The 27,820-nt window shown below is 40.3% G+C and overlaps 1 protein-coding gene across 1 annotated transcript; it reads right to left on the reverse strand.

Annotated features, from left to right (window-relative positions):
- On the reverse strand, nucleotides 1–27,820 carry LOC119432812 (aldehyde dehydrogenase, mitochondrial-like). The gene is made up of 12 exons (XM_037699969.2): nucleotides 27,557–27,820; nucleotides 21,392–21,496; nucleotides 20,909–21,049; nucleotides 19,065–19,191; nucleotides 15,213–15,274; nucleotides 14,795–15,037; nucleotides 8,766–8,868; nucleotides 6,257–6,441; nucleotides 1,484–1,809; nucleotides 1,006–1,080; nucleotides 843–882; nucleotides 1–227 (listed from the first exon to the last, which is right to left on the reverse strand). Exons 1-12 carry the CDS (start codon nucleotides 27,593–27,595, stop codon nucleotides 195–197), a joined length of 1,479 nt encoding a protein of 492 aa, XP_037555897.1. The 5' UTR covers nucleotides 27,596–27,820; the 3' UTR covers nucleotides 1–194.

A 27,820-nucleotide genomic window follows, 5' to 3' on the forward strand; every position in this document is an offset into this window, starting at 1 on the left:
TTCACATTTATTAAAAAATTATAGACAAGCACAAACAGATTGCAGTGCTTGAGTGCTAAGCTCAGAGCAAGTGTGCTGACATAAATTTTTAATTATATCTTTACCACAGACATCAACATAAAGTTTCTTGTGACTTTAAAGGAACACCTCCGTACGTTGTATCAATTCTTAGAAGCTTGTCAGATCTTGGATGCTTAAGAATTTTTCTGGGGAACCTGCATTGTAATCTGAAAGTACACAAGGACAAGAACACAATAGCGCAAGTAATAACAATTGGTAAGGACTACCTTTAACAAAAGTGCAAAATGCAAATGCAGCTGCTGGCCAAAACTAGTTTTCTGTAAACTTATCTATGGTTTCTGGGATGTTTTCAATTGACATCTGCTTGTTACTAATAGCGGTGGTGACAGCAGTCAAACCTCATTGCAATGAGCAGTGATACAATGAATTACAGATTTGGTAAAATAGCGCATAAGTTGGTTATGCTGTATTGAGGAGTACTACTGTTGCAGCAAAAACCAAAAATACTAAAACAGTGGTAGCATTTATAGCTGTATCATTTGCATGCACGTGTTGCAGTCTATGTATAAATGTGACCTTCAGAGCACATTTATACATAGAGGCTTCAGAGGCATGTTAGTCATCAGTTGAAAATAACCTATTGCTTCAAGCACATTTAGTTGCAGATAAGCTAAACACTGTTCCTCACAAGCTTGGATCATTCCATCATTTCCCACTCCATAGATGCCACACATGGTATAACACCAAGATTGACAGCACTACTAACTTGTTTAGCCTAAAAAGTTGCTCTTTATGCAGGAAAACATAGGTGCAGTACTCACCGTTTTTATTTCAACATATTCATTGATTCCAGCGTACCCACTGAAACAAAAAGAATTGTTTTTTCAGCGTTTAAGCTTGGCTTACAATTACAAGGAATGACTACAAGTCTGGCAAGTCAGAAAGGATTAATTATAAAATAGCCACAATTACAAAGTCACTTACAGTTCACGGCCCTGTCCAGACATCTTGAAGCCACCAAACGGGGTCTGTGGTGTTGTCGCATCATAGCAGTTGATCCTGAACGATGCAAAATCACAAAGTTCGCACATACACATGTACCGCACAATTGATCTAGCAAGATACATAAGCTCTCTTGTTCCACACTACTTGCACTGCAATGTGCAGCTTATTACGGTGCTGGTGAATGTTAACAAGTACTATCAATGAATTGTAGTGCTGGTTACAGCTGTGCATGCTTTATTAACAGCAATGATTATTGAACTAGTTATGATTACGCTGTAAACCACTTCTTACTTTAGAGGACTACAGTGCACTGTTTCTGTGGGAGTTGGTATGTCAGAGTGGGTAGGAGTTGCAAGAGAGCATAGAGAATCTCAGTCCGCAACAAAGATGCAGTGAGTAAGCCTTTGACATGTAAGTCATTCTAATTTTACTTTTGATGTGGAAAAACTGTGCTTACCAAACAGAACCAGCCTGAACGCCCTGAGCAAACATCATGGCCTTGTCAATGTCCTTGGTCAGAACTCCAGAGCCAAGTCCGTAAGTGGTGTTGTTGCAGCGCTCAATCACTTCCTCAAGTGTTTTGAACTTTAGGATCTGCTGAACAGGTCCGAAAATTTCCTCTTTTGCGATGCGCATATCATCTTGCACATTCGAAAACACTGTTGGCTGGATGAACAACCCCCGGCTTCCTGGCACAGCATCTCCACCGCACTCCACTTTGGCTCCTTGGTCCTTGCCTGACTTCAGCAGATCTAAGATCTTAGCGTACTGTTCTTTGTCAATCTAGGGACAAATTTGGGAAAACCAATAAACACTTTACAATACTGTCTTGCTTGAGAAGGTGGTGCAAAAGACAATAATTCTGGTAGCTTGAACCCAGAAACACTCAATGTGTAAGATGCCTTTCTTGTAGAGCGCAGATTATTATGGACATTGAAGTGTTCTACCGTCCTGAATGAACCATGGATATTAGACATCTGTTCACTGTCTCTTTTACAGTATCCTGTAAGTATCCTCTAAACTTAGTTTAAGTGGTAATAAATCTGCACAGGAAGAGCCAGTCACCACATTTAATTTGTAAGAACATATCTGTTACAGATTTCAGATGTGGATTATTAGATAGTTGACATTGTCCGCCATCATAAATACGCCACAATGACTTGCTGGCAGCAAGCCTGTGAGGACACTTGAAAACAAGCTGTGTAAAACTGACCAAACAACAACAGCACACCAACTGCACATCTGAGACAGTATTGTTGACACAACTGAGTGCTGTAAGCAAGTCACAACATTTCTCACAACACACTCGACCAAGGCGCAGCTTATTATGGGCACAGAGCATGGGAGAGCTTGGCTGTTGGTAGTGGTGGTAGAGTGCGGTAGTGAGGCAGCAAAATTAAAGTGCAGAAGTACAGTGTCCTCTGACTCGGCAGCACAGCCAGTTTGGCAATTTGCCAGATGTCTGACAGCTTGTGAGAGTTTTGAACTGCCGCATCAGACAAGTTGCTAGCAGCATTGCACACTGCCAGATTTCAACCCAATCGGCACGAAATGATCTTCACGTTGTGGAAACACATTGAAGCCTGGAAAAGAGGCACTGTTCTTTGCTCTCTCTAACGTATCCTTCGCAAGTCCCAGAGCCTGTTCGTCCCAAACGAGCACTTCTTTCACAAGGTTCATTATATATTCATTTATCAAAGTTTTTAATTTTGTTAAAAAAAAGATATAAATGCATTGCAAATTTCCATGGGAAGTTGAAAAGGAGTTGCCGCATTGGCATAGCCAGAGAAAAAGAGTCGAACGCCCCTCCCCCCCCCCCCCCCCCCCGAAATTTTCTGACGAACCCCTTCCCCCTTTCTCACGGCACAGAAAGTTTTAGGAGGTGGGCTTCTAAAGAGCAACATTGATAAAAGGGAAAGAATGTGAAAGCAAGGCGAGGGCTAGTGGCGGTTCGAAGGGGGCTTTGTCATGGGGGTGATCGCCTCTCCCTTGCACAGAACATTGTGGCCCCACACATGGCACACCTCTACCTCATTCCGGATCGTGTTAACCATAGTTGCTTAGGGGGGATCAGTGCTAAAAATTCCACACTCAGACATAATGGGACGAGCGCGTGCATAAAGAGTGGGGGCATTGTTACTCCCCACCAGGCCTTCGTGTCATCAAAGAGTTTCTCATTTCTGGTACTTGACCGAATCATCGACCACGCTGTACGGAAGAAAAGGATTCCAAAAATATTACGACTTGCTTGTTTAGGAAACGCATAATAAGCACCCCCCCCCCTTTTTTTTGTTTTATTTCCCTTGCCTCTGACTTTCATTATGTTAATAAACTTCAGAAGAGCTTGCTGTTAGGCTAGTAAAACGGGACAAGAAAGAAAGACCTACAGTATGCTGATTTGCGCACGGCAAGATATATCAAGGATGGGGGTGCTGGTCCAGAGAAGCTAAGAAACCTCCACAACAAACTGGTCAGAGGGCAGGTAGGTGAATGGCCTCGAAGTCCACACAGAAACCGAAATATAGGAATGTTAGGGGCCGCCGCACCGTTCAAGGACCCGGTGAAAGTTGAAGAGTGTGACAGTGAGTAACGGAACAGAATTTTAACGGTAGTGAGGTGATGGATATGAGAAAGGGGGGGGGATCACGCATAATAGGCATCAAGAACGAAGTTGGCGAATAATTATGGACATAGGGATAGCGACTCATCACTGCCCGATCGCTCAACAACTGACGGCCGTGGCCAGTCGCCTAGCTGAGGCTCACCTACCCCATCGTAACACATGCTGCTTGCTGCGGAGAGCCCGTCCTAACGTCTCGGCAATTTTTAGAATGGATGGGTGTCAGGAGACACGACACTTTCAAATCTCTTGGAGCTACTGGTCTTTATTTTACTGCGAACTACGGATGCCGTAATTTTCACAAAGGCTTCTAAACAGGAAGCAGCCCTGCTTCGGACTATCTGCCTCATCATTTCCAGAGTGTGATCAAATATCAATATGCGTCGCGTGATGACTACAATACCATGACCACAAGTTACTTCCAAACATCTCTTGAAACAAGTCACCGAAGGCCACCGATGTGAGTGAAACTTATTATAGCACAAAGCTTCGTTCCTGTATTTTTAAATCTACAATAATATGGCATGCCCGTAACGCTTGAAGCGCGACTGAGTTATAGGCGACTTGCAAAATAGTGCCTGCCCTCTTCCGTACGTATCTGTGGCTGTACCACTCACTAGAAGATCTGGCTGGAAAACAATGGTTATCTCGACTGTTACCTGGGCTGCAACAAGTGTGGCCTGCAAACAAGAAGACACATGATAGTGCGCTGTCTTCTTTTTGTTCGACCCCGTTTTTAGTGCTGTTCATTTGCCCAAGTCATGTACCAGCTACGTCATCGACATACGTTGCATCAGTTCGCAAACAAAAGTTTTGTTGTTCTTAATATCATCATTTTTAAAAGTAGCATAACGATGATAGCATAACTTGATGCGAAGTAGCTGCATGCCTTAGCAATGAAAAACATTTGTCAGAAGTTTAGCAAAGTGTTTCGGCAATGCAAAAACATGCATCCTTGTTGTTAAGGCATTCTTGTCTGGGGAGTGCTAGGAAACGTTTGTCTTTGCATGGTGTACAACCTCCATATGTGTGTGTGTGTGTGTGTGTGTGTGTGTGTGTGTGTGTGTGTGTGTGTGTGTGTGTGTGTGTGTGTGTGTGTGTATATATATATATATATATATATATATATATATATATAGAAAGAGAGAGAGAGAGGTGAATGAGGGAGGAGTGGTAGTTGTTGGTGAAGAACCCCCCCGATATAAATTTCTGGCTACGCCACTGAGTTGCCAATTACTTTAGTATGCCTGTTAGTTTGTTATAACCTGTTTTGTTGTAATTAAGTTTGACTGTGACTTCGTACCCACAGCCAAAATATTTTTGAGAGCTCCAGCAGGGATGTGACCTTTCTATACACTATAAAATGCAGTGAAATACTCAAATTTTTTTATTTGTTCAACCGTCATTTTCTTTTAATGATGCTGAAATATGTTCGATAAGACTACTTTTTAACCCTCTAATGCTCAATCATATATTGTACTCTATTTTGGTACCTTAAAAGTGAGGTACCAAGTCTGAGGTAACCCTTTCAGTGTCAGGTTTTTTTCGGAACTGACGCAACCCCTAGTGTTGGGCTTTTTTTCTCAAATATTATAAAACAAACACAATGGTTTATTTTTGGTTATGCACAAGGGAAAAAATGTCATGAATAATGGCAAATGCCCTCTTGGTATGGTCCTCACATTCCTATCTGACAAAAGAAATAAAACGCACAGCAGATCTCGAAAACACCATCATTCTCAGTACTTTTTTTTTAACGGTGTCAGGGTCAGAATCTGACACCGGTTGCAGTTGCCTCTTAAATATATTTTGCGTAATATATATATATTTTTAGTTTTCCCGGAGTATGCAGCTTTTGTGGGATGCATACGCATTTCATTAACTTTTAGACACAGCACACAAGCCGCAACAAACTTGGAATATCATAAATTGACAAGTAGCACATTGTTTTTCAAATAACAGTGACTTTGATTTTGCCAATTTTGCCTCCTATGGAAATGTGCCTGAATGAATTGCTCGAAATAAAGTATCCCTCTGGTGTGCTTTGACCTGTCGAAAGATTTCCGAGATTATCTTTGGAGACCGATGAGCGAAACGTTTTCACGCACGAAAATGTTTCACAACATTTGACACAAATTCGCGAAATCGTAAAATAAGCCCAAATTCGTAACTTAACGAAAACTTCAGGATAGTTGCCCAGTATGCAGTCTTCACTTCAACCAGGCTGATAATGTTGAAAAGAAGCACTTGGTACGCAACCTGTCATCTTTATATTTCATACATTTACTGCCTCAGGAATGTGGATGTAACTAGCCATCGAAGATGCATGCACAACTACTATGCTCTGCACTTAAGTGTTCGTCAGGCACCTGCTTGTCAATTCTTTATTAGTCAAGGTACCTTTCAAATCTTCCAAAATGAACATTGCAGGTCCTCACACATACTAAACATGTTTAAATATTAAATGGCTAGTAATACAAAATATACCAATAGGAAAACAGGAAAGTAGGTACTGGATAATGCACAAGAATAAAATTTTTCCTGAATTTTGTTACCTTCATTTTACGCACCCATTAACTGGCGTAGTTTTTTTCAACTCAAGCTGCTTACCTGAGGTCCCTGCACAGTCTTCTCATCAAATGGGTCACCAACAATACGTTCCTTGGCTAGCTGCTTGGCCTTAGCCACAAAGTCCTTGTAGATGCCCTCCTGGACAAAAGTCCTAGTGCCAGCACAGCAGCATTGACCCATATTGGCAAACACAGCTGCATGAGCGATCTCAGCAGCCTGGTCCACTGTGTGCACAAAGATTTTACAACTTGTAGAATTGTGCTCAAACGCCATGCAGACAGTAACAGCTCACTATTTTTCTTCTTTTTTGAAACCTGCTTTGCTGCACTGAACAAATTATTCACATATTGAATTGCACATTTTTTTCTATATTCAAGATAAGAATACACAATACTTAACACAAAGATACAAAGAGGGTGACCTATACAATAATAATAAAAAAATCCCACACACTAATCCCTACATTTTACTTGTGACTTGAAATTGTTGCACTCTGTGCTCTGTTGTTACAAACACATTTTCACGAAAGAAAATGTAGCAGAAACGCTTTTTGCAGTATTTGCTCCCCGTACACCCTACACAAGATCTCAAATGCAGACACCTTGATAACACTAAGCAAGCACAAAAGACCCCTTCGCTACCGCTACTACTAAAGTGGCTATGATCCATTTTGATTTGATAGTTACAAGGTTTTGCTTCTCTGCTGTCATAGTAACACAAGCGCACCCTCGCAAATATTCCAACAAAAAACTAATAGCCTATAAGGATATCAACATGCTAATAGACTATTAGTTTAAGTTCTTATTAAAATAGCCATTCGTTCTTAGTCAAAAAGAAGGCAAGAGCTTGCACTAGGCCGCGCAAAGCTCAAGACACAGTGAAGCTGGCCGATTGATTGTGTCTCTTGGTTGTACCTAGGTTGAACTTGGCTATGTCGAGGTTTAAACTTGGTTGTAGCTAGGCCTATACTCAAGTACCTCATCTGTGCTAGTACTGGAAAGGCCGCAGTAGTACTGGAAACGTGCGCCCGTGCCATCACGCCACCGCCACGCTATCGCCGTTGCCACAGCTGGTATGACGTCACGCTCCCCCGCACCATCGCGCTACCGCTGCGCACCTTTCCAGTACTAGCACAGATGACGTACACGAGTCTAGGCCTAGCTACAACCAAGTTTAAACCTTGACATAGCCAACTTCAACCTAGCTACAACCAAGAGACGCAATCAATCGGCCAGCTTTGCTGTGTCTTGAGCTTTGCGCGGCATAGTGCAAGCTTTCGCCTTTTTTTTTTCTCCTGGCTCAGTGCGCCATGGCAAGAAGAGAGGCGGGGGTCGGGAAAGGAAGGAGCTGGCGAGAAGGAGACCGCGTGCGCATGCGCCGCGCCACCCTCCTTGGTGTCGCCGTCCTCTTGGTTGCCATGGCTACGGCACGGCAGTTTCTTGATACGAACCACACATTATGGCTGGCTTAAACGGCTTCACTGTTAAAATAACCATTGGGATTTCCAATTGGCTTTTCGAACACAACTGGACCCTTGATGCCAAGTCCTTGATGCCATGCAATGTTCACTGGGTCATAATATACAAATTTTTGACACTCGATTCAAGGAGCTTATACTCAAGCATGAACACACCACGGTATTTCAATAATGTATACACCATTTCATTACATGCAATCTCTCTCGCATACTATACATATATGCAAGAAATATTTCAGTCACCAAAAAAAAAGCCAGTGGTTAAATACAAATAGGTAAAGCTTTATGGGAGAATTTAAACTAATGAAAAAGTTAAATATTGCTATCCACTGATCATACCAAACTACACAGATCTCTTATTTGCTGTTTCAGAACTCAAATTATAATTATACAGTTATTAATTATTTGCTGTTTCACGGTATTAGTAATCCAGTGACTTCCAAATTAGGGCTTATTGGGACCAATTGATATATCAAGCCCCATCAACACCAATTGGTATTTAGTTCCACTTCTAATACAAATTCTAACATAAATATGCAATCACGACCTTTGCTACTACGACTTACAAGGCCAGAACACTGAACTTTTAACAGTCCCAATACAATGATAGTGGGCATATTATATATTTCTATTAGCTTATCATCAAGCACTGTAACACTGTATGTGGTGTAATACAAATAATTTTGAAACTGTCTGTTGTGCAGCTAATACAAACTACCTGTCGACTAATACAGTCATTATAATGAAGTTGCATTAGGCATGAAAATAGCTTTGTTATACCCAACATCTGTTATAAGCATATATTTGTTACTTGCTGATATTGGTGAGAAACATTCTTCATTTACTTTGTTATATCCGCGATCATTATATCGCAGTTCAATAGACTAGTACACCAATATAACCACTATAATAAACTAATAAATGTCTTATACTATATCCAACACAAAAACCTATTGAGACTAAAAGAAGTATTTATTGGAATTTTTGCTAGGGAGCACTGTATTACTAGAAAAGTAAATGTATAAAGCAGACACAGGAATAAGCTTAAAAACAATGTAGAGAGATACTTGCAATCAGCATCATCAAAGACAACCAACGGACTTTTCCCACCCATTTCCAGAGTGACTCGTTTGGTGTTCGATTTTCCCGCTGCTTCTTGGATGAGTTTTCCCACCTGAAATACAATTTTTCAGTGGCTATTGTTCTGTAACTTCCATTTTGATATGTATGCTCGCCTGCAATATATGTATTCACAAGGTACTCAGAAATAAGTTTTAGTTTTTTTAGTCAGGATTAAGTACTCTGTTCTGGTAGACATTGCTCTACCAGTCTTAACCCTTTGTACAGAGTATAATACTATACAGTATAGACCATGCTTATTATGCATGATGGGTAAGGTGAATGCTTATGCGAAACTGCAGGTTATTCCATGCTCAACTTTGCCTTGAAGCGGCAGGCAAATTTGTGAGAAATTCATAATTTACTGGGTTAATGCACTCATGCAAAAAGCAAACTATAATACTGCATAAGTGCTGTAAAGTACAACTTCATCTTCAGCACTACATTCTAAATACGTCTAATAAATTAACATATTTTAAAGTAGCCAGGTTTCATTTTAGCAGTTTGGTTTAGCATGCAAATTTTATTTTATTGGAGGGTGGCAATGCCTCAAAATGTGATTTCTGAGCCATACTGCAGTAACCAGGTGTTTTAGCGAAGACTTTGTTATTAACTAGGGAACTCGTCATCACTACGAGTGTCCTCTGGTGCCAATGACGAGTTAACTTGTCGTGAACTTTCATCAACTTTTGCACATGTGTATACCGGGTGTTTCAGCGAACACTTTCAAAAATTCTTAAAGGTTGCCTGTGGCAGATAGCACCATTCTAGTTCACGAGCTGATCTGCTCGAAGAGGCGGACATTACTTGCACAAGAAATTGAAATGCATAATTGACTAAGTAACATAAATTCACTAATTGAGTTTTTCTGCTTCCAGTTACTTTCGTGCTTCAATGCATAAAGCAACGTTTTGTTAAGGAAGTAACTGAAACGCCAATGCATTTCTCCGCAAAGTTCGGGAATTAATATCTCGAAACTGGTGTCATCCCGAGAATTCGATTGAAGTGGATCTGCCTTGCGAACTCCACGGCTACAATTTGTAAATTGCAATATGGGCCATCAGGTAATTAGTTAAAAACTTAATTAGTGAATTTTTGTTAATTAGTCAATTATGTATTTCAATTTCTTGTGCAAGTAATGTCCGCCTCTTCGAGTAGACCAGCTCGTTTACCAGAATTGTGCTATCTGCCACAGGCAACCTTTAAAAGATTTTGAAAGTGTTCGCTGAAACACCCTGTATGTGTAATTTCGTGTAATTTTGACACATAAATATACACAATGACTTTTACTATTCTTGTTTTCAACAAGACCAGTAAAAATGCAATAGACATTCCTGGTATCATATTTTTTAGAAAAAATTGGCACAAAATATATAGGTCTAAGAAAAATTTTGCACTTTTCAAAACATTTTCTAAATTTGCCATGGCAGTTAAGGGGTTAACACAGCACAGAAGAGAGAAAAAAAAAACAATTTTTTTTTGGCAGCACATCATTTTTGCAGCACGAAGCTACAAGGGAAACAAATACGGGTTTTACAGAAAGAAAGGCTCAGGCAGTTGAAAAATTTGTCCTGGTCTAGGGATTGTAGCCGAGACTAATACCTTTCTGTGGTGGTTGCTCTACCGTCTGAGCTAAACTGGAGGCTAGCCAATTGCAGCATGAGGCCAAATTAATCAACAACTTGAAGTCATCATCATCATCATCAACCTATATTTATGTCCACTGTAGGACGAAGGCCTCTCCCTGCGATCTCCAATTGCCTCTGCCTTGCGCTAGCTAATTCCGACTTGCGCCTACAAATTTCCTAACTTCATCACCCCACCTAGTTTTCTGCCGTCCTCGACTGCGCTTCCCTTCTCTTGGCACCCATTCTGTAACACTATTGATCCACCGGTTATCTATCCTATGCATTACATGGCCTGCCCAGCTCCATTTCTTTCTCTTAACGTCAGCTAGAATATCGGCTATCCCCGTTTGCTCTCTGATCCACACTGCTCTCTTCCTGTCCCTTAACATTACGCCTAACATTTTTCATTCCATCGCTCTTTGTGCAGACACCAAATATGGCAAATCAGTCCTGCAGAAGCCCACCCGTTAATTTTCCCTTTCATGAACCTTTCTTCACCTTTCAGGGTTCTGCAGAACTAATTTGCCATTTTTGCAGCAGTGCATTTCAGTGTCTGTGTGATCATGACTAATAGATGGAATAATCAATTGACATTTTATATTTGCCTTTTAATTATTAATTAACGACTTTAGGGGGCATGCTGTGCTTGAAAAATTTAAGCCAGCCTGGATAAATCATATACATTTGCTAGAAATCCTGTAATATGCCTCAGTTTCAAGAAATACATTCTTAAAATGTGCAGCGATATACCAGTTTAGAACTGAATTTTTTGTGCAGTACACAAATAGAATGCAAGGTATTTCACCATACATCTTGAGTACATATTTCTTGAAATTGGTGCAACGAACAAGATATCTAGCGATGAATATGCTGCTTGCTGACACTAATTAGTTTGTGGCTTAGTGTCAATTAAAAAGATGATTAGTGCATTTTGGTTAGTTATTCTATTCATTAATGATTATCACACAGATACTGATCTGTGCCACCACAACTGATGTGTTGCTAAAATATTACATGGATGTAAGCAGATGAGACACCAGCTCTGGCTACTCTTCTGCTCTGGTGTTGCGATAAAAACAAACACTTTGCAAAGAATAAAGCGACAATGATACAGAAAGCACTTAAGGACGAGTTCTTGCAATCATTTCACAAGTCTTGATGCATCTGTCACGCCAGAAAAAATATTCAGTGCAGTCCGTGTTCATCACAGCTACTCTCCTATTTTTAATAATCACTTAACTTTGCCTGGTAACACCTCGCACAGGTGCCTGTTCCAAAAACTGCCCTATAGTGCAGGAGACTCTGAGGAGACCCTGTCATTATAGATTGTTCAATTTGTCAATAAAATGACAGCGGTATGGTACTGAATGTGTACTGTTTAATATAATGGTAGTGCTGCATAGAGGACTGCCATGAAATGTATAGTCTATGCTGTGAAGCAACAGCAATACCTGCTTCTCTTATCAACAAGTTCTGTGCTTTCTGGCATGCGTCTTTATCTTTACTTGCACACACGGAACATTAAAACACGGAAGCATAAGCTGCCTGTCTCGCTTTTATTTATGGCACTACTGTTTGCATTCTTGAACAGAAAAAAGTGGCAGTTTCGCCCGAAAGGCAAAGCATCAATTGCGATAGCAAATTAGTAGAGAGCTATTCGGAGTAGGGATAGTAGTTTGATCGGCTGCATAAACTTGGACACATCCACTTACTAACTGAATTAACAAGCGTGGTGTCAACGCGCACAAGCAAACATGAATAGATCACACTGAATGACCGCAGACAACGACTGTCAAAACGCTGGCAGCAATCGCAGCCGCCACAGCGGGCAAGGTTCGTGCGGTCTATCGCTTCAAAGGAAACTGAGCGGCGGATGCACAGCACATACAAAGGTCAGAGTCGTGTGGAGATAAGAGACCGTACGGGCGATGGCCACAGCCGGGCAAAGTACAAACGGAGTTGTTGGCAGAGTAGAAGCTGCGCCCCCCCCCCCCCTTCCTCCCGCGCTGCCTTCCCGCTTTCTTGCTTCCGCGTGGGAGATTGAGTGGCAAGTTCCCCTTACGCCCGATTGCAAGATACGCCTTTGGTGCCGGAGCACAGCGTTGCCCCGCCTCCCTCCCTCCCTCCCATACCCCCACGGCCTTTCGCGTGACGGTCGCGTTTGCTTGCGGCCGTGCGTTCACTCTCCGAGATAGCGCGCGCGTCCCCCGCACGCTTTCGCTCGCGCATACGGCGCGCGGCAACGATTTTATCGCCCTTGGAACCTATACGGAACCTCACGGCAACGCCGACGCCGACGGCAGAAATCCGGTTGAAGTGTCCATATAATTGCTATCGCAATAAAAGGGCATCTGGTGTTGTGAGTACACTAGACACACTGTTGTCTTCTGCATGCAGTGAACGCAGTGTTTCTTTTGAATGCACTTAAGAGGAAGCTTTTGCTTGGGGCCAACTTCAATTCTGTTCAAGTACATGTAAAACGCAGGAATGGTTTTGTGAGACAACTGCTTGACTGATTTAAAGGAAATTTGTTGCGTTTGAGATAAAAAAAGATAAATTCTAGTGACTCCAGGAAGCAGAATGGTAAACTTTAAAAAAAATTGAAGCATGAAGTTTGTCAACATTTTTGCACTGGCTTTACTCAAAAACATGTTAAAAAAGAAAACACAGACATTTCTCCCCCTATGCAGGTGGCATCGTCAGTACACAAATGGTTCAATAGGGCGAATACATCCTATTTATCCATTCTCTATATATCCTATTTATGAACATGTATATTTGCTCTACTGAAAACTATTCGTGTACTGACAATGCCACCCTCATAGGTGGCGAAACATCTGTTTTGTTTTTGTTATATAAAGCTTTGTTGAGTAAAGCCAGTGCAAAAACATTGACAATTAAGTATGAGTTCTCCAGGCTTATGGAACATTCTTTCGAGAATGAAGTTTACAAATCTATAACTCTGCACAAAAGACAGATACCACAGTTCTGTAAACTGCATCTGTTAGAGCATCTAAGGTGGAAAAACGTGACATAATAATTTACAGCTTATTTGAAATTATTACGTAACATTGTTTACAATGGCTTTCGAAAAGCCCAAATTACAAATTAGTGATATATTTCAGAGTGGTGTTTAAAACACCAATTTAGTTCGCTTTAGATGTGTTATTAGATACAGTTTACAGAATTGCGATATCGTTTTTTATTGCAGAGTTAAAGTTAAAACTTGATAGTTGAGTTTCTTGAAATTTTGCAATTTTCACGAATTTCCTTTGAAAATAGACGGCCTAAATAAAAAAAATGTCGCAGTTTCGCCCGAAAGGCGAAGCATCAATTGCGATAGCAAATTAGTAGAGAGCTATTCGGAGTAGGGATAGTAGTTTTATCGGCTGCATAAACTTGGACACATTTGGACTAACTGAATTAACAATCGTGGTGTCAGCGCGCACAAGCAAACATGAATAGATCACACTGAATGACCGCAGACAACGACTGTCAAAACGCTGACAGCAAGCGCAGCCGCCGCAGCGGGTGAATTGTTCGCATGGTCAATCGCTTCAACGGAAACTGAGCGGCGAATGCACAGTGCATATTAAGGTCAGAGCCGTGTGGAGATAAGAGACGGTGCGGGCGACCGCCAGCGCCGGGCAAAGTGCAGAGGAGTTGTGCAGAGAAGTTGTTGGCAGAGGAGAAGCTGCCCCCCCCCCCTCCCTCCCGCGCTGCCTTCCCGCTTTCTTGTTTCCGCGTGGGAGATTGAGTGGCCAGTTCCCCTTGCGCCCGATTGCAAGATAAGCATTTGGTGAAGCAGCACAGCGTCTCCTCGCCTCCCTCCCTCCCTCCCTCCCTCCCTCCCATAACCCCACGGCTTTTCGCGCGACGGTCGCGCTTGCTTTCCGCCGTGCGCTCGCTCTCCGTGATAACGCGCGTCCCCCGCGCGCTTTCACACGCGCATACGCCGCGCGGCGACGGTTTTATCGCCCTTGGAATCTATACGGAACCTCACGGCGACGGCAACAGCGACGGCAGAAATCCAGTTGAAGTGTCCATATAATTGCTATTGCAATAAAAGTATAGTTCTATCAGTCACTAGATTATAACTTGAACAAATGAACAAACCTCAACAAAATTGGTGCAGTGGTTGTTTCATTCCCATGTATATAGATAGGAGCTCCCAAGCTAAATCTTCCTCCTAGCACAAATAACTTTACTATCGACAAACACTTCATTCCACTTGTTTTTTGTTTTTTTCCCCCTGTTCTCTTCTTTTTGTCACCACATAAAGCTAAAATAATAGTGGTTTTTGTCAAAGCTGAGCTCTAAAAAGAAACCTACAAGTCACCATTAAAAGCATACCTCAGTAGATCCAGTGAAGGCCACCTTATCAACATGAGGGTGGCTGGCTATGGCACCTCCTGCTGTTGGACCATAACCTGGAATCACATTGACAACACCTGGTGGGAAGCCAGCCTCTTTGATCAGACTGGCACAGTACAATGCTGTCAGTGGTGTCTGTTCAGCGGGCTTCAGTACCACAACATTGCCGGTGCACAGGGCAGGCCCCAGCTTCCAGCAGACCATTAGCACAGGGTAGTTCCACTGGAACATGCAAGAGTAAACCGATCTTAACAGATATCTACTCATGATATAAAGGACAAGGATGCTGTGGATTGGTTCCAAGCATAAGTGTCAATAAGAGCATCTAAAGCAATCTTACAAAACACCACTATATAGGCTCCACAGCTCCACAGTTCAGTGCCTCAAGACAACTTACGGGAATAATCTGGCCACATACACCAATTGGTTCATGTCGTGTAAAGCTGATGTGGTTTCCATCTGAAAAGGAGAAATCTACTTGAGCATTTTGCTTTGTGAAGCTTAAACATTAATGCCAAAAACTACAAGTTGATAGGACTTTTTTTTATGCATGGTATGTCAATAACATTTATTGAACACATAAAGCCATCTGTACATACAGCTTCCTAGACAGCAATACAATACAATACAGGTTTATTTCCAGAAATACAAGATTTCCGGTGGACATCATAGGCTAAAAGCTGTTGGTAAACAGCTTGACTAGGCCTATGGTCCTTTACAAGGCATACATGGTGGTTACATCAAAAATAGTAAGATTGTTAGACACTCAAAATAAATAAATTACATAAATGCATAGAAACAAGACAGAAAAATTAATAAGAGAAAATATATTTGATACATCTGAAAAAGAAATATATGTGTGTAAGGATTACAAATTGGTAATACAAATGGGCTCTGATAAACAATCAGTGATCACATGTTTACAAAATGCATTCGAAGTTCTTTGGATGAGGAAATATATGTACCTTCATATTTATTTAATATAGATGGTAAGTTATGTTGTAATGACTGTAGGCTATATTTATTACGAAACCAGGGCACATGCCACGTGTCGCTATTTCTCGTATTGGCAGAAATTAATTTAGGTGTCAATGATGCAGCAGACACCAAGAAATTTTTGAAAGCAGTATTTGAGAAGTAAAAAGAATTTAGAAGCCGAAAAGTGTATAGATGTTCTACTTTAATAATTTTATGTTTTAGAAAAGCTGGCCGCGTTGTGTCCAGAAAACCCATGTTGTCAATGTGCCGAATCACCTTCTTTTGCAAAGAAAGGATTTTCATAATGTTCGTCTTTCCTGTGGTCGCCCACACTAAGCTACAATAATTTAAATGTGAAAAAAATAAGGCATAATAAATGTTTAGTTTTGCTTTGGGTGGAAGAAGGCATCGACATCGAGACAAAACACCTGCGATTGCAGACAATTTCTTGCAGATATTTTCAGTATGTTTATCCCAGGTAAGGTGCGAAAAAAAAGTAACGCCTAATATTTTATGTTCATTAACAATTTGCAGTTCTTTACCAGCACACACTAGAGTTTGATTACTACTAAGAGCTTTATTTCTTGCGCGAAATAGCATTACTTTAGTTTTCGTAGGATTTATTTTTAGGCAATTAGTGATTGACCATTCAGATAGCTTAGTTAATAGATCGTTACATTTTTCTATTAATATCTGTGAATTGGGACCAGAAATAAGAAGAGTAGTGTCATCGGCATATATGATAAATTTTACAGTTGTATCAATTTTAATAATGTCGTTAATGTAGACATTAAAAAGCATAGGACCTAATACACTTCCTTGTGGCACGCCGTTTAATAAAGGAAGGAAAGAAGACTTCTCGCGGTTTATGCAAACTGATTGTTTCCGATCACTAAGGTAGGACTCGAATAATGTTAATGGAGTACCTCTAACGCCATTCTGTGATAATTTCCATAGCAAAATTTTATGACTTATACTATTGAAAGCCTTGCTGAAGTCGATGAATAGTGCCAAAGTGAAGAAATTTCTTTCTATGTTTTTTAGTACATGTTCCTTAAGAGTGAGCAAAGCAGTTTCCGTTGACCTGCCTTTACAAAAGCCGAACTGAGCACAAGATAGAACGTTTTGTCTGTTGAAAAAATTTGACACGCGGGAAAAAATCTTTTCTAATCCTTTGGAAAACACTGGTATGATTGAGATGGGTCGGTAATTTGATACATCATTTTTGTTGCCTCCTTTAAAAAGTACAGTTACCCTACTCATTTTCATTTTCTCTGGGAACACCCCAGACTGTAAAGCTAGATTAAATATATGCGTTAAAGCTGGAGTGATGTATTCTAAAACATACTTTATAGGTTTTATCTGTACATCATCAATGTCAAGAGCTTTACTATTTTTAAGGTTCATAAAAATGCAAAATACCTCGGATTCACTTGTGGGATTTAAAAATAGACTGTTCGAAGTGGAAAGAAATGATAACGTATAGGGCGGAGTTTGCTCCGTTTGCTGTGGCACGGTTATACTTGCAAAGTACTTATTGAAATGATTTGCGAGCGCTAAACCTGATATTTCAGTGTTATTGCAGATTATCTTGTCTGGTGAGGTAGAATGCTTTTTGCGACCAAGAACATTATTGATAATGCTCCACAAGGTATCAGAATGTTTACTCGTGGCGTCTGCAAACAGACGCTCATGATAAGCATTCTTAGCACGTCTAAGTTCCGTATTTAATTTGTTTCTGTACCTTTTGAATAGTGTCAGTGCCTCAGGCACGTGTGTAGTAAGAAATCTATGGTACACTTTATCTTTGTGTTTATTTTTTTTTAAAGTTCCTGCGTAATCCAAGGTTTTCTTATCTTTTTGGTTTGCGTAATCTTTTTGAAAGGGAAATGTGTGCTGTAAATTTGTAGAAACGCAGAAAGAAACTTGGAATACGCGGCATTTGCATCACTTATTTCGTATAGGAAAGACCAGTCGTAAATGCAAACGTCATGTTTAAAAAGATCCATATTGCTATCAGACATATCTTGTATTGTAAACACATTTGTCTCAGAACTACTTTTTTTCACATTAATACGATATGTCATAAACACAGGGCAGTGATCACTGACGTCCGACGTCACTGTTCCAGCATGCTCTACAACAGTGCCAATATTCGTGATAAGAATGTCAAGACATGTAGACGAAGACATCGTAACACGAGTTGGTGTACTAATTAGATTAACAAATCCCGCACAGCTAAGTCTATTAGTAAATTCTAATGTGGCAGCTGTATTTTCAAGAAAATTAATGTTAGTGTCTCCCCCGCAGACAAGCCGAAATTCGTTAGCAGCAACATATTCCAGTAAATTATCAAAAAATTTCAGAAAGCCATAAATATTTCCATTTGGCGGGCGATATACGACCGAAATTATATCGGATAAGTGTTTAAGCGTTAAAATTTCATAGTCGTATGTTGTTGCACAAAATTCTGATACATGTTCGCATTTCCATCCCGACGCGACATAGATTGCCACACCCCCTCCTCGCCTGTCAGTTCGATTTAAAACGCAATCAGCATAGCCATCAAGGTACAGCCGAGCACTGCTGTCATGATACCATGTTTCGGTTAGCATAATGATATCGAACTTGAAAGAGAACAGAGCAACAGCAGAGAACAGAGAACAGCAGCAATGTCATGGTCAGGAATCCCGTCAAGCTGCTATTTCAGCAGCTTTTAATTCCTGTCCTTGCGTCTTTTTCACTGTTTCATTTTATTTGTTTTTTTGTGCAACCATCATTGTATGAGTATTGGATCATTGGATCTTGACATATCATTGTGTGAAAAAGAATGCTCAATAAACTAAACTAATAATATTTAAACTAATATTATTATGATTAAATGTGTGTATGTCATCGTGCCCACTCATTTTTGAAGTGCTTCAAGCAATGCACTAGTGGAAACATGGTTTACATGTTAAGTAAAAACATCTGTTATTGAGCAATCCTAACTTTCTGGACCATATCAAAGCTGGGTCCCTTCAGTTTATAGTTTTATATTCTTGAAATGTCAGATGGAAAAAATTGGCAGTAGTATTAAACCTCACATTTAAATCAAATTTCACATGAAAATTGTTTTGGCACTGTTATATCTGACTGTTGCAGAGTTTATTGGTTATAGAACTTTTCTGTTGTTCATACAAGCTGCACTGCCACTAATTATGCCCATTTTGTTGACAGGAAACAAGCAATATTCAAACAGTACATGTATTTTGTTTCACACCGTACATACCAATGGGTATAGTCTTCCCATGAATCTTGTCACTCCAACCAGCATAGTAACGAATGCAGTCAATAGAACAGTCCATGTCAAAGAGTGCCTCTGCATATGGCTTCCCATTGTTTAGCACTTCAAGGCTCTGTAAATGCCAGAAGGTACATGTATTAGCAAAAATCTGCTTGCAAAACTGCACTCGCATTCAGCATCACTCCGAGTGCAGAGCTCTTGTTTAAAGAAAGTGAGCAAGGTGCTGTCAGGAGACACAAATAACATTTGCAGTGTAAATATAAATTGAAATAACAAAAATCAAAGACTTAACCTTTAAAGCAGCTAATGCTCATACGTAAGTTGCAGCGTCTATACAATGATCCACTTGAAGACGACTATATTTTCAATATGCCCAAGAATTGTATTGACAAAACAAAAAGCCAGGCTCATAAAGCTGGTGACCCTGTTTTGTAAGCTGTGACAGTGATGATAGGATGCGCTGCAATGGCAATTTTAGCATGGTTTGCCCTGACATGAAATGTAAGAAATATCTAGTTGCAGCATTAAAAACCTTGTTAAACAATTGACTGGCTGAAAGCAAACACCAACCAAACACTTCTAAGCAAATGTAAAAATGTTTACTGCTAAAATATCTCCACATTTCAGCGCCAACTTGGCCCCTCTTTAAAGGTGACTGAAATGACACAGGGATGTCACCTTTTATAAATCGTCAGCTCATATTTCACAGATGCAAAGCTGGCTGTCCTTATTTCTTGGTATCGTGCAGGCTGTTCTAATGAACATTGGGCAGCGCTCTCACGAATTGGTTGGCTGGAGTACTAGCCACCAACTGGTTAGTATGGCTGGTCACATGGCCATAGAAAATGAGGCAGTGATCTATAAAAGGTGCCAACCCTGCTGCATAACATTCACCACAAGGATGAGCCCATTTTGCCCTGAAACGTTGGGATATTTCATTTGTAAACATTTTTGCTTTTACTGCTCATGCATTGAATACCTCAAAGGCTCCTGGGCAGGGGCGTAGCATGAGGGTATAAACAGGATATGGTGGAGAGTAGAAGTTACGTGGGATGACTTGAGTGATGTTTTTTTTTTTTTCTTAAATAGCAGTCTTGAAGTGAAAAGCATCAGTGATAAGAGTGACATTGGTAGTAATTAGGATATTCTAATACTTGGCTGAGCATAGAAAAAAACTATTGTTGGTATGATGTGTGAGCAAGAGGTGAGTACACAGCATTTGGATGGCTGTTGCACGAGATACGGTGAGCTCGTTTGATGACCTGTGAATCTGGACACGATATATATAAAAAAAAAAAAACAGCTTACTTGAAATAATTTATTCATGTTTACTGTCTGTCAATCAATAACTTGCCCCACCAGACATTAAATGTTTATATTAATCTCATTAAACAATGCACTAGGATTTCACTTAATAATATACCTTGCAAATATTTACGCACACGTGGTGCAAGAGCTAGCCTGAAAATTGCATTTTACAGGATGCTTGTCACATTAAAGAAAATTTTTATGCTACGAAAGAATATGGGGGCAAACAGTTATTCATAAATAATACACTCAGCTTTATGCCACTTTATGCCATAAGTTCTGCAATGAAATGACATGCACAAATATCATATATACCAGAGACACCTTTTAACAGTTGCATGTTTGTCAAAAACAACTGCTTCTATAATGGTAAAACACGAGCCAGATACCATGGAGAAAGGAGTCCATGATTTAATGTCTTTTCTGCTGATGCTGTCAGCAGACCCAAATTACAATTGTGCTTTAACATTCTTGTTTAAGAAGTTGTGAGAGCAAGCTAACAGAAATCAAACTGAACTCACAGCCAAGTACTCCTTATCACGCTGTAGCAGATCAGCAAACTTGTTGAGTAATAGGCCCCTCCTTGAAGCATCCATTGTCCGCCATGTTGAACCAAACTTGAAAGCTTCTCTTGCTGCATTAACTGCCTTGTCCACATCCAACTGAGTGAAGAAAAATATATCATTAGCTTAAAAAAAAATGAAGTAATGGTCAGTTTCAAATTAAAATAATTGGCACACTAGCTGCACACTGGCACACTAGCTTTTCAAAACTGTTCCAGTACTTTTAGAGAGTAGCTATGTGTATTTATGAGACAAAAGGATATCTTGCAAGTTGTGATCCAGTAAACAAAACAAAATGGGCAAAACGTAATCTACAGCTTCATTACATTGCAGCAATTTTACTTTTTTTGTAGAAGTTAATGTTACTGCCAATTTTTGTTTGTAAAGCTTTCCTCAGAATTGAATAAAATAACCAAAAGTCTTGTGACAGTCTTCACGTACCTTATCACCTTCTTGAACATCCACTATTACTGCACCAGTAGCCGGATTTACCACTGGGAATGTTTTACCACTCACACTGTTGACAAACTCGTTGTTTATGAAGAGCTGTAAGGACCAGACAAGTGTAGAAAACACAGTTAAGCACTTCATGCCATATTTTTATATGAAACTCACTGCAATAGTTATTGCATCAAACACTTTAGCATACAGACATGAAAATGTGCGGCTACACACTTTTCCTGCTTCTGAAATATGCTTGTCATTGACTGACCACTGTTGCTGCTTAGCTTCTGTGGCCATAGTGGACTAGCTCTCCATCACAGCAAAATTTGCCTGTATGCACTGCTCATAATTTTCATTGCAGTAAGCACTTTTTATAATTTAAGTTTCACATTTTGGTTTAATGCATTTCATTCCATGTTTTTGTTTAAAGTGCAGTGTCTGTTGAACAAACTTATTTGCAACAGCCAGCCCGTATGTCTACGCCTCACACTTTACCTAAACTTTCATGACAAGGAGATTTTTCTGCTACACTTGTTCAATGATGAGATGAATTTCCTACAGGACTTTCTCACACAAGTTACAATGTGGTTGTTATCCACCACAGGTCAGCACCAATTCCTACACAGTGATCACTAGTTGCAGATAACCTATCTGTGCAATTGGTACATATGTGACACTAAATTAGTTTACATGATCCTTTTTGCTACTATGAACAAACTGTTCAGCTCATTGCAAATAAAAATGCTTTTGACAGGGAGTGGCTGGAAAGTCAGATTTTCACTTTGCTAATGCAGCAGTTATAATGGCACATGGCTACAAGAAAAATACCATTTGCATGCATTTTTATTGTACCTCTGTGTTGCGTATTATTGGCTATAGTGATGGTAGCGGGTGAAGAAATAAAAAAGGTGAAATATTTTGATAGAATTCTGACAAATACAAAGAGTAAGTTTTGTGTAAGCTGCCTGAATTGATGTCATATTAGCAAAATGGCTAAATTTATAAAATTGTATGCGCTCTGCCTGCTCACAATGAAAAATCTAGCTGAAGTCATCTCACGATGAGTGTCAACGATAATGCAATTAATGTTGAAGCAATGTAGCGACATACCATATTGCCAATGGCGAAACACATCATGTATGAATGTATGCAGCCGGGCTCCTCTCTCGCGCTTCAGTGATGATGAAGTTTATGTCATGGCACGACATGTCATGCATGTCATTCTTGTCAAGTCAGGCATGTCATTCGTTTCATTCATGTCATGTCATGACATACACACGTGAGCAAAAGTATACAGACTACAGGGTCGCCGGAAAAACTGAATTTCTTTTAATTAACATGCATAAACTGAAATTGAAGAATACACTGGAAAGTTCGCAATGCCAAGTTTGGACTGCAGTCTTCAATTTCATGTTACATTCACAGACTGAGGAGAAAATCAGCTTTATCGCACTATCCCTGGTCCGTATACTTTTTCTCACGGGTGTACATGCCATGTCATGCATATCCCAATATAAATTAAGTTAACCCATTGGCTACCAAAGCCAGTGAACCGCCGGGCCCAACAACAGGGGCCATATAGCCAGAGCCAGCGATTTGCCGACAGGGGGTATAGTTGGTTTAAAAATTTATTAATAGATGGCCCGATGAGCAATATACTCTATACTTGATTAACAATGTTGTCTATATATGGCACTACTTGTCCACGACAATGAATGCTAGATTTTTTTTATTTTTAAGTATTTGGTATTGAGTGGAAGTTTGCATAGTGCCCGTAAGCGGCAAAAATAATCGGTACGGTGTGCCCCGCGGCTCACATAATATTCGGTAGCCAAGCCAATGGGTTAAAGAAATGACCACAACAGCATCACTACAGCGTAAGTGACATAAATGTAATGACATGCATGCATATCCTGATATATATATGATTAAAGAAACGACCACGACAGCATCACAACGGTGTAAGAGGGCAGATATATAGACTCAAAGTGCCCAAAGTAGGCAAAGAATGCTAATAGTATTAAAAGATTTATGCCTGAAAAAGAAGCCCACGCAACGATGCTGTCATTAATTCACAACCATATTTGTGAATCCTAAGGTTACAGTTTGAGTGGGACAAAACTGGTTGTGGTTAAAAGATTGTGCTTAGTGAAGCTTTCTTTGTGGCATCTAAAGGCTTAGATGCAGCGCTCAGTGGTGGTGCTGTGTACCGTTTCTAGGCAAGCATCTGTAAAGTTTGAGGCCAAGGACGGTTGCAGGATGCATTCATCACTGACATCTGCTTCACAAGATGCGAGGAAAAACTGCTCCATGTCTCTTATTGTGCTGCGCTGTGTTGTCTTGTGGCTCACTAAAGCACTGCTTAACTCATTCCCAAAATGTGTGGGATCTGTATAAACTTTTTTAGTGTCCATGTAGACAGTTTTTGTGCAGAATAATACATGCATTCCAGTGGTGTTGCAGCCACTGAAGGTAAAATACTTTGACAGAAGTTAGGCTTATAGGTTCAACTGGTATACTGTGCACTGTTAAAATGTCATTCACCTCTAAACTTTATTTTACAAGCCATTTCGAAGCTATCTAATAGGTGCCTAAATGTCCTCACATCAGCACCTAACAAAGAACTAAAAATTCTAAAAATGTCTAATGGACATCTAAAGGTCCTTGAAGCAATGCCTAAAACAGTGCAGTCGTGAGCAAAAGGTTAGAGACACGGCATCAGCAAAAAATTTAAATTTCTTTTAGCACAGTTATAGAACGTGGAATTGCTTCAATACATTTCATTGATCGAACACGTGCACATAGGCTGTAACACTTGATGCCCATTGAAAGCCACTGAGTGTGTTTGCATCCCTGTTCAGCGCTGGTTTATCTCTTATTTAGGACTGTGGCCAAATTTGATCTCATGACAAAGTCTGCTGACGTTTACCGGATGCCATGGCCAATTACTGTCTTCTTTTTTAATGGGTACTCAGGCTTCCTTCTTTAGAAACAGAACTGAAAGTGCTGCAATACAGATGCGCAAGCACACAGTTACATCATTTTTTAAAGTACTTTGCAGGCTTTCCTTGGAGCTCGGAGAAAAGACTCATGTAAATGATAACAACATGGAAACAATTTTAATGCGTGTTTCTGAGCTTCTAAAAAATCTGAAATGTGACTTATGACCTAAAACAAGTATTTAAAATTTTGATTAATTGAATCTGAGTAACTCAAGACTACAAAAAATATGCCGTAGGTCTCAGTTTATTGTCCAAGGTGTACTATCCTATTTTTTAAAGTTTGCTTCTAGTTACGTGAAACACCCGGTGTGTGTGTGTGTGTGTGTGTGTGTGTGTGTGTGTGTGTGTGTGTGTGTGTGTGTGTGTGTGTGTGTGTGTGTGTGTGTGTGTGTGTGTGTGTGTGTGTGTGTGTGTGTGTGTGTGCGCGCGCATGTGCGTGCCTGCGTGTGTGTTTGTGTGTGTGTGCATGCAACTTTTTTGTGGTTCTCTAATACATATAGTTGACTTAAGCCTCCCCCAGGATGGCTGTTGTGCACTAAGAACATGTGGCATGTTGTTTCTTCGATATCGCTGACACGTTTGGAGTTATCCGAGAGCTTTATGCAGAATTCTTGACAATTTGTTCACTCGGGCAAGTATTTCGTTGAATTCCAACAAAGACACTACCCTTCACTGGATATTACTAGATCATTTGGTGACAATAGCTTACAGTAGTAAGCAATGCAAGATGCCAAAGATGACACTGTTTGTGGGTTAGGTGATGCACTGTACATTAGTAGGCTGTTCATTTGGAGATGAGGGTGTTTTAACATTGTGAGGACCTCAGGACATTATGGCAGTCTGCAACAGTAATTAATGCTGGGTGCACATTCAAGAACTTTTTTTGATTGAGTCTTTCCATTCCCGTCCACTGTACTATACACAAAGCTAATACCGGCATATACACTTTTTCACAAAAATCTTAAAGCTAGCTCATATAGGTATCTTTAGCACAGGTATATTCATGACTGGACTAGTCTTGGGCACCTCATGGTTTTACTGGAATAAGCTAGAGAATAAACGAGTGAGGGTTTAACACACAGAGAGCACAGTCGAAAAAATGCATATGCCTTTGGCACTGTGAAAAGGTCTATATATACGGCTTTGCATCATATGCATTACCAACACAATGAAGCAGATGTGGCAGTTCTGATTTATTTCCAAATGCTTGTTCTAAAGATTTAGCATGTGCTGCCAAGAGATAGAGAGAGACATTCTTTAATGGCTACTGAAGATGTTTTCCTGGCCATATGGCCTAGCATGTTACTCCAGATGACAAGGGTACGCGATAGACAAAACAACCCACATGTATACAGTGACATACCCACACAACAAACAAACGAGAAAACTAACAGGTAACAATCAAAGGGTCTCATAGGCCAGTATTTGTAAGCCTAAGAGTGCCTTCATTGTGCACAGAGCAGTAACACCGCTGCTCCAAGGTTTAAGTTCTTTTAGAAACAATGTATAAATAAATGCTTCGTAACTTTTACTTGTTACTAAGCTATTCATTTTCATTTGTTTTACTTAATTCTTCTTTTGCTTTTATTTCGCTTTTTGTTTATGTTATTTTGTATATGCATTACTATTCTTGTTGGCTCTGACATTTTTTGTTACGTTCTTGTTTGTTCTTTTGCTTATTCATGTTTGTCAGTTTTGTTCTATTCCTGTGAACATTGAATGTTTGAGCTTTCATGCAAGGTTTGAATGTGTATTTTTGTAAGGAACCCCTCTGATATAATAAGACGAATGTAGAAACAATGAATAAATAAATAAAGTACATGGTGCAGCTAGGGTTGCCAACTCTTAGGTGAACGAAGTCGGGGCTGTTAACGACTGCTCCTGTCAGTGCCAGGAGCCGCCAGTCTGTATGTACAACATAGTGCTACCGTGTCGCGATTTACAACACGTAAGGTACAGTACAGTTTCCTAACATGGCGACCAATATGAATAGAGGTACTGTGAATGGTTAGGGTCTACTATAGAACTAGAACCGCAACAAAACGAAACAGTCTTGATGTTCATGACAATGCAACAGAACACAAGAAAGATGTGAAAATAAGCTGTCAGGCATTATAAAGGTGAAATCTGGTCTATTTATATTGTTACCCATCTAAAAGAAAAGCAAAAGTTGGGACATTTGGCCGTCCCGACTGAGTCAAGTCGGGACATTTACTCAAAAGTCGGGACTGTCACGCTAAATTCGGGGCGGTTGCATGGTAACCCTAGGTGCAGCTTAAAGCCATCACTATAGGCTCTTTCAATAAGATTTCATTTTGAACTGATACCACTTTTATGCAACTAGGCTTCAGAGCATATACTGTATCTCAAAATACGAAATTAATTTGAATTGTATACTCAACTGCATCCGTTTGTACAAAAAGTCACACTATTAATAAGTAAGTACTTTATATTTCCACCTCTCATTTGATATGCTTGTAAGTTGTAACCAGTTACAGACGCGCATACCTTCTGCTGAGTTGCTTAAACCTCATATATTTGCTTTTTATTATAGTTAAATTTTGAAATGATGACCAATTTTAAATAACAAATAAATTGTGCCTTCAATGTATACTGTACTCTGAGGGTAGCAACACAGTTAAACACCGATCGATGCATGCAGGAAAAAGATTTAGTTCGTTGAGGACGAGTAACGTACGTGACCAGTTGGTAGTCTGTGCTCTGTCCTGTCTCTCTTTGCGCCCTTCTTCATGCATTTTGCGCAGTACGTTGCTCGTTCAGGAAAAAGAAAATTAGGCGCATATGTTTCCACAAATATTTGCACTGCGTTTGGTCGCGGCCAATATGCGGACGCAAAACACGCATGCAAACTACGATTATTGTTCATGTATAATTCTCAATCAAGTGCACGCTACACATAAAATTTGTTCAGGTATGATGGACCTCAAAAAAATACCAGCGGAGCAAAGCTTTCAAACAGCGCGCGCAACCACGGGCACAGAAGACTTATTTAATAAGGAAGTTCCTAATTTGCTCGTTCCTAATCGTCTCCTATCTTTTCACGTCGCATATGAAATGTGCTTCTAAACATTCCGTTTCGATCGCATCAGATATGCGCTTGAAAGAAATCGCGCGGCGCTGCCGTGCGAAACGCGCTCACCTGCGTGTACTTGATTGGCGGGTTCCTGTTGGGCGGCATTTCTCGCGGGAACTGCGAAGTGGCAATAAGCAAACGGTAATCTCGGTAATCACCAGAACGCTAGTGCAGTGCTTGATACTTCGCCGACAGGCGCTGCGGCAGCAGGTGCCAGTCTCTCTCGAAATTGAACCCTGGTTCAACCTACACGACCGCACTGAACGCTCCGAGTACACTACTCCCACGAGAGGAGAATAACAGCACCGGCGCGCGGACGCGCGTGGATGA

The sequence above is a fragment of the Dermacentor silvarum genome, chromosome 1, assembly GCF_013339745.2.
Source record: "Dermacentor silvarum isolate Dsil-2018 chromosome 1, BIME_Dsil_1.4, whole genome shotgun sequence".
Taxonomy (NCBI): Eukaryota; Metazoa; Arthropoda; class Arachnida; order Ixodida; family Ixodidae; genus Dermacentor; species Dermacentor silvarum.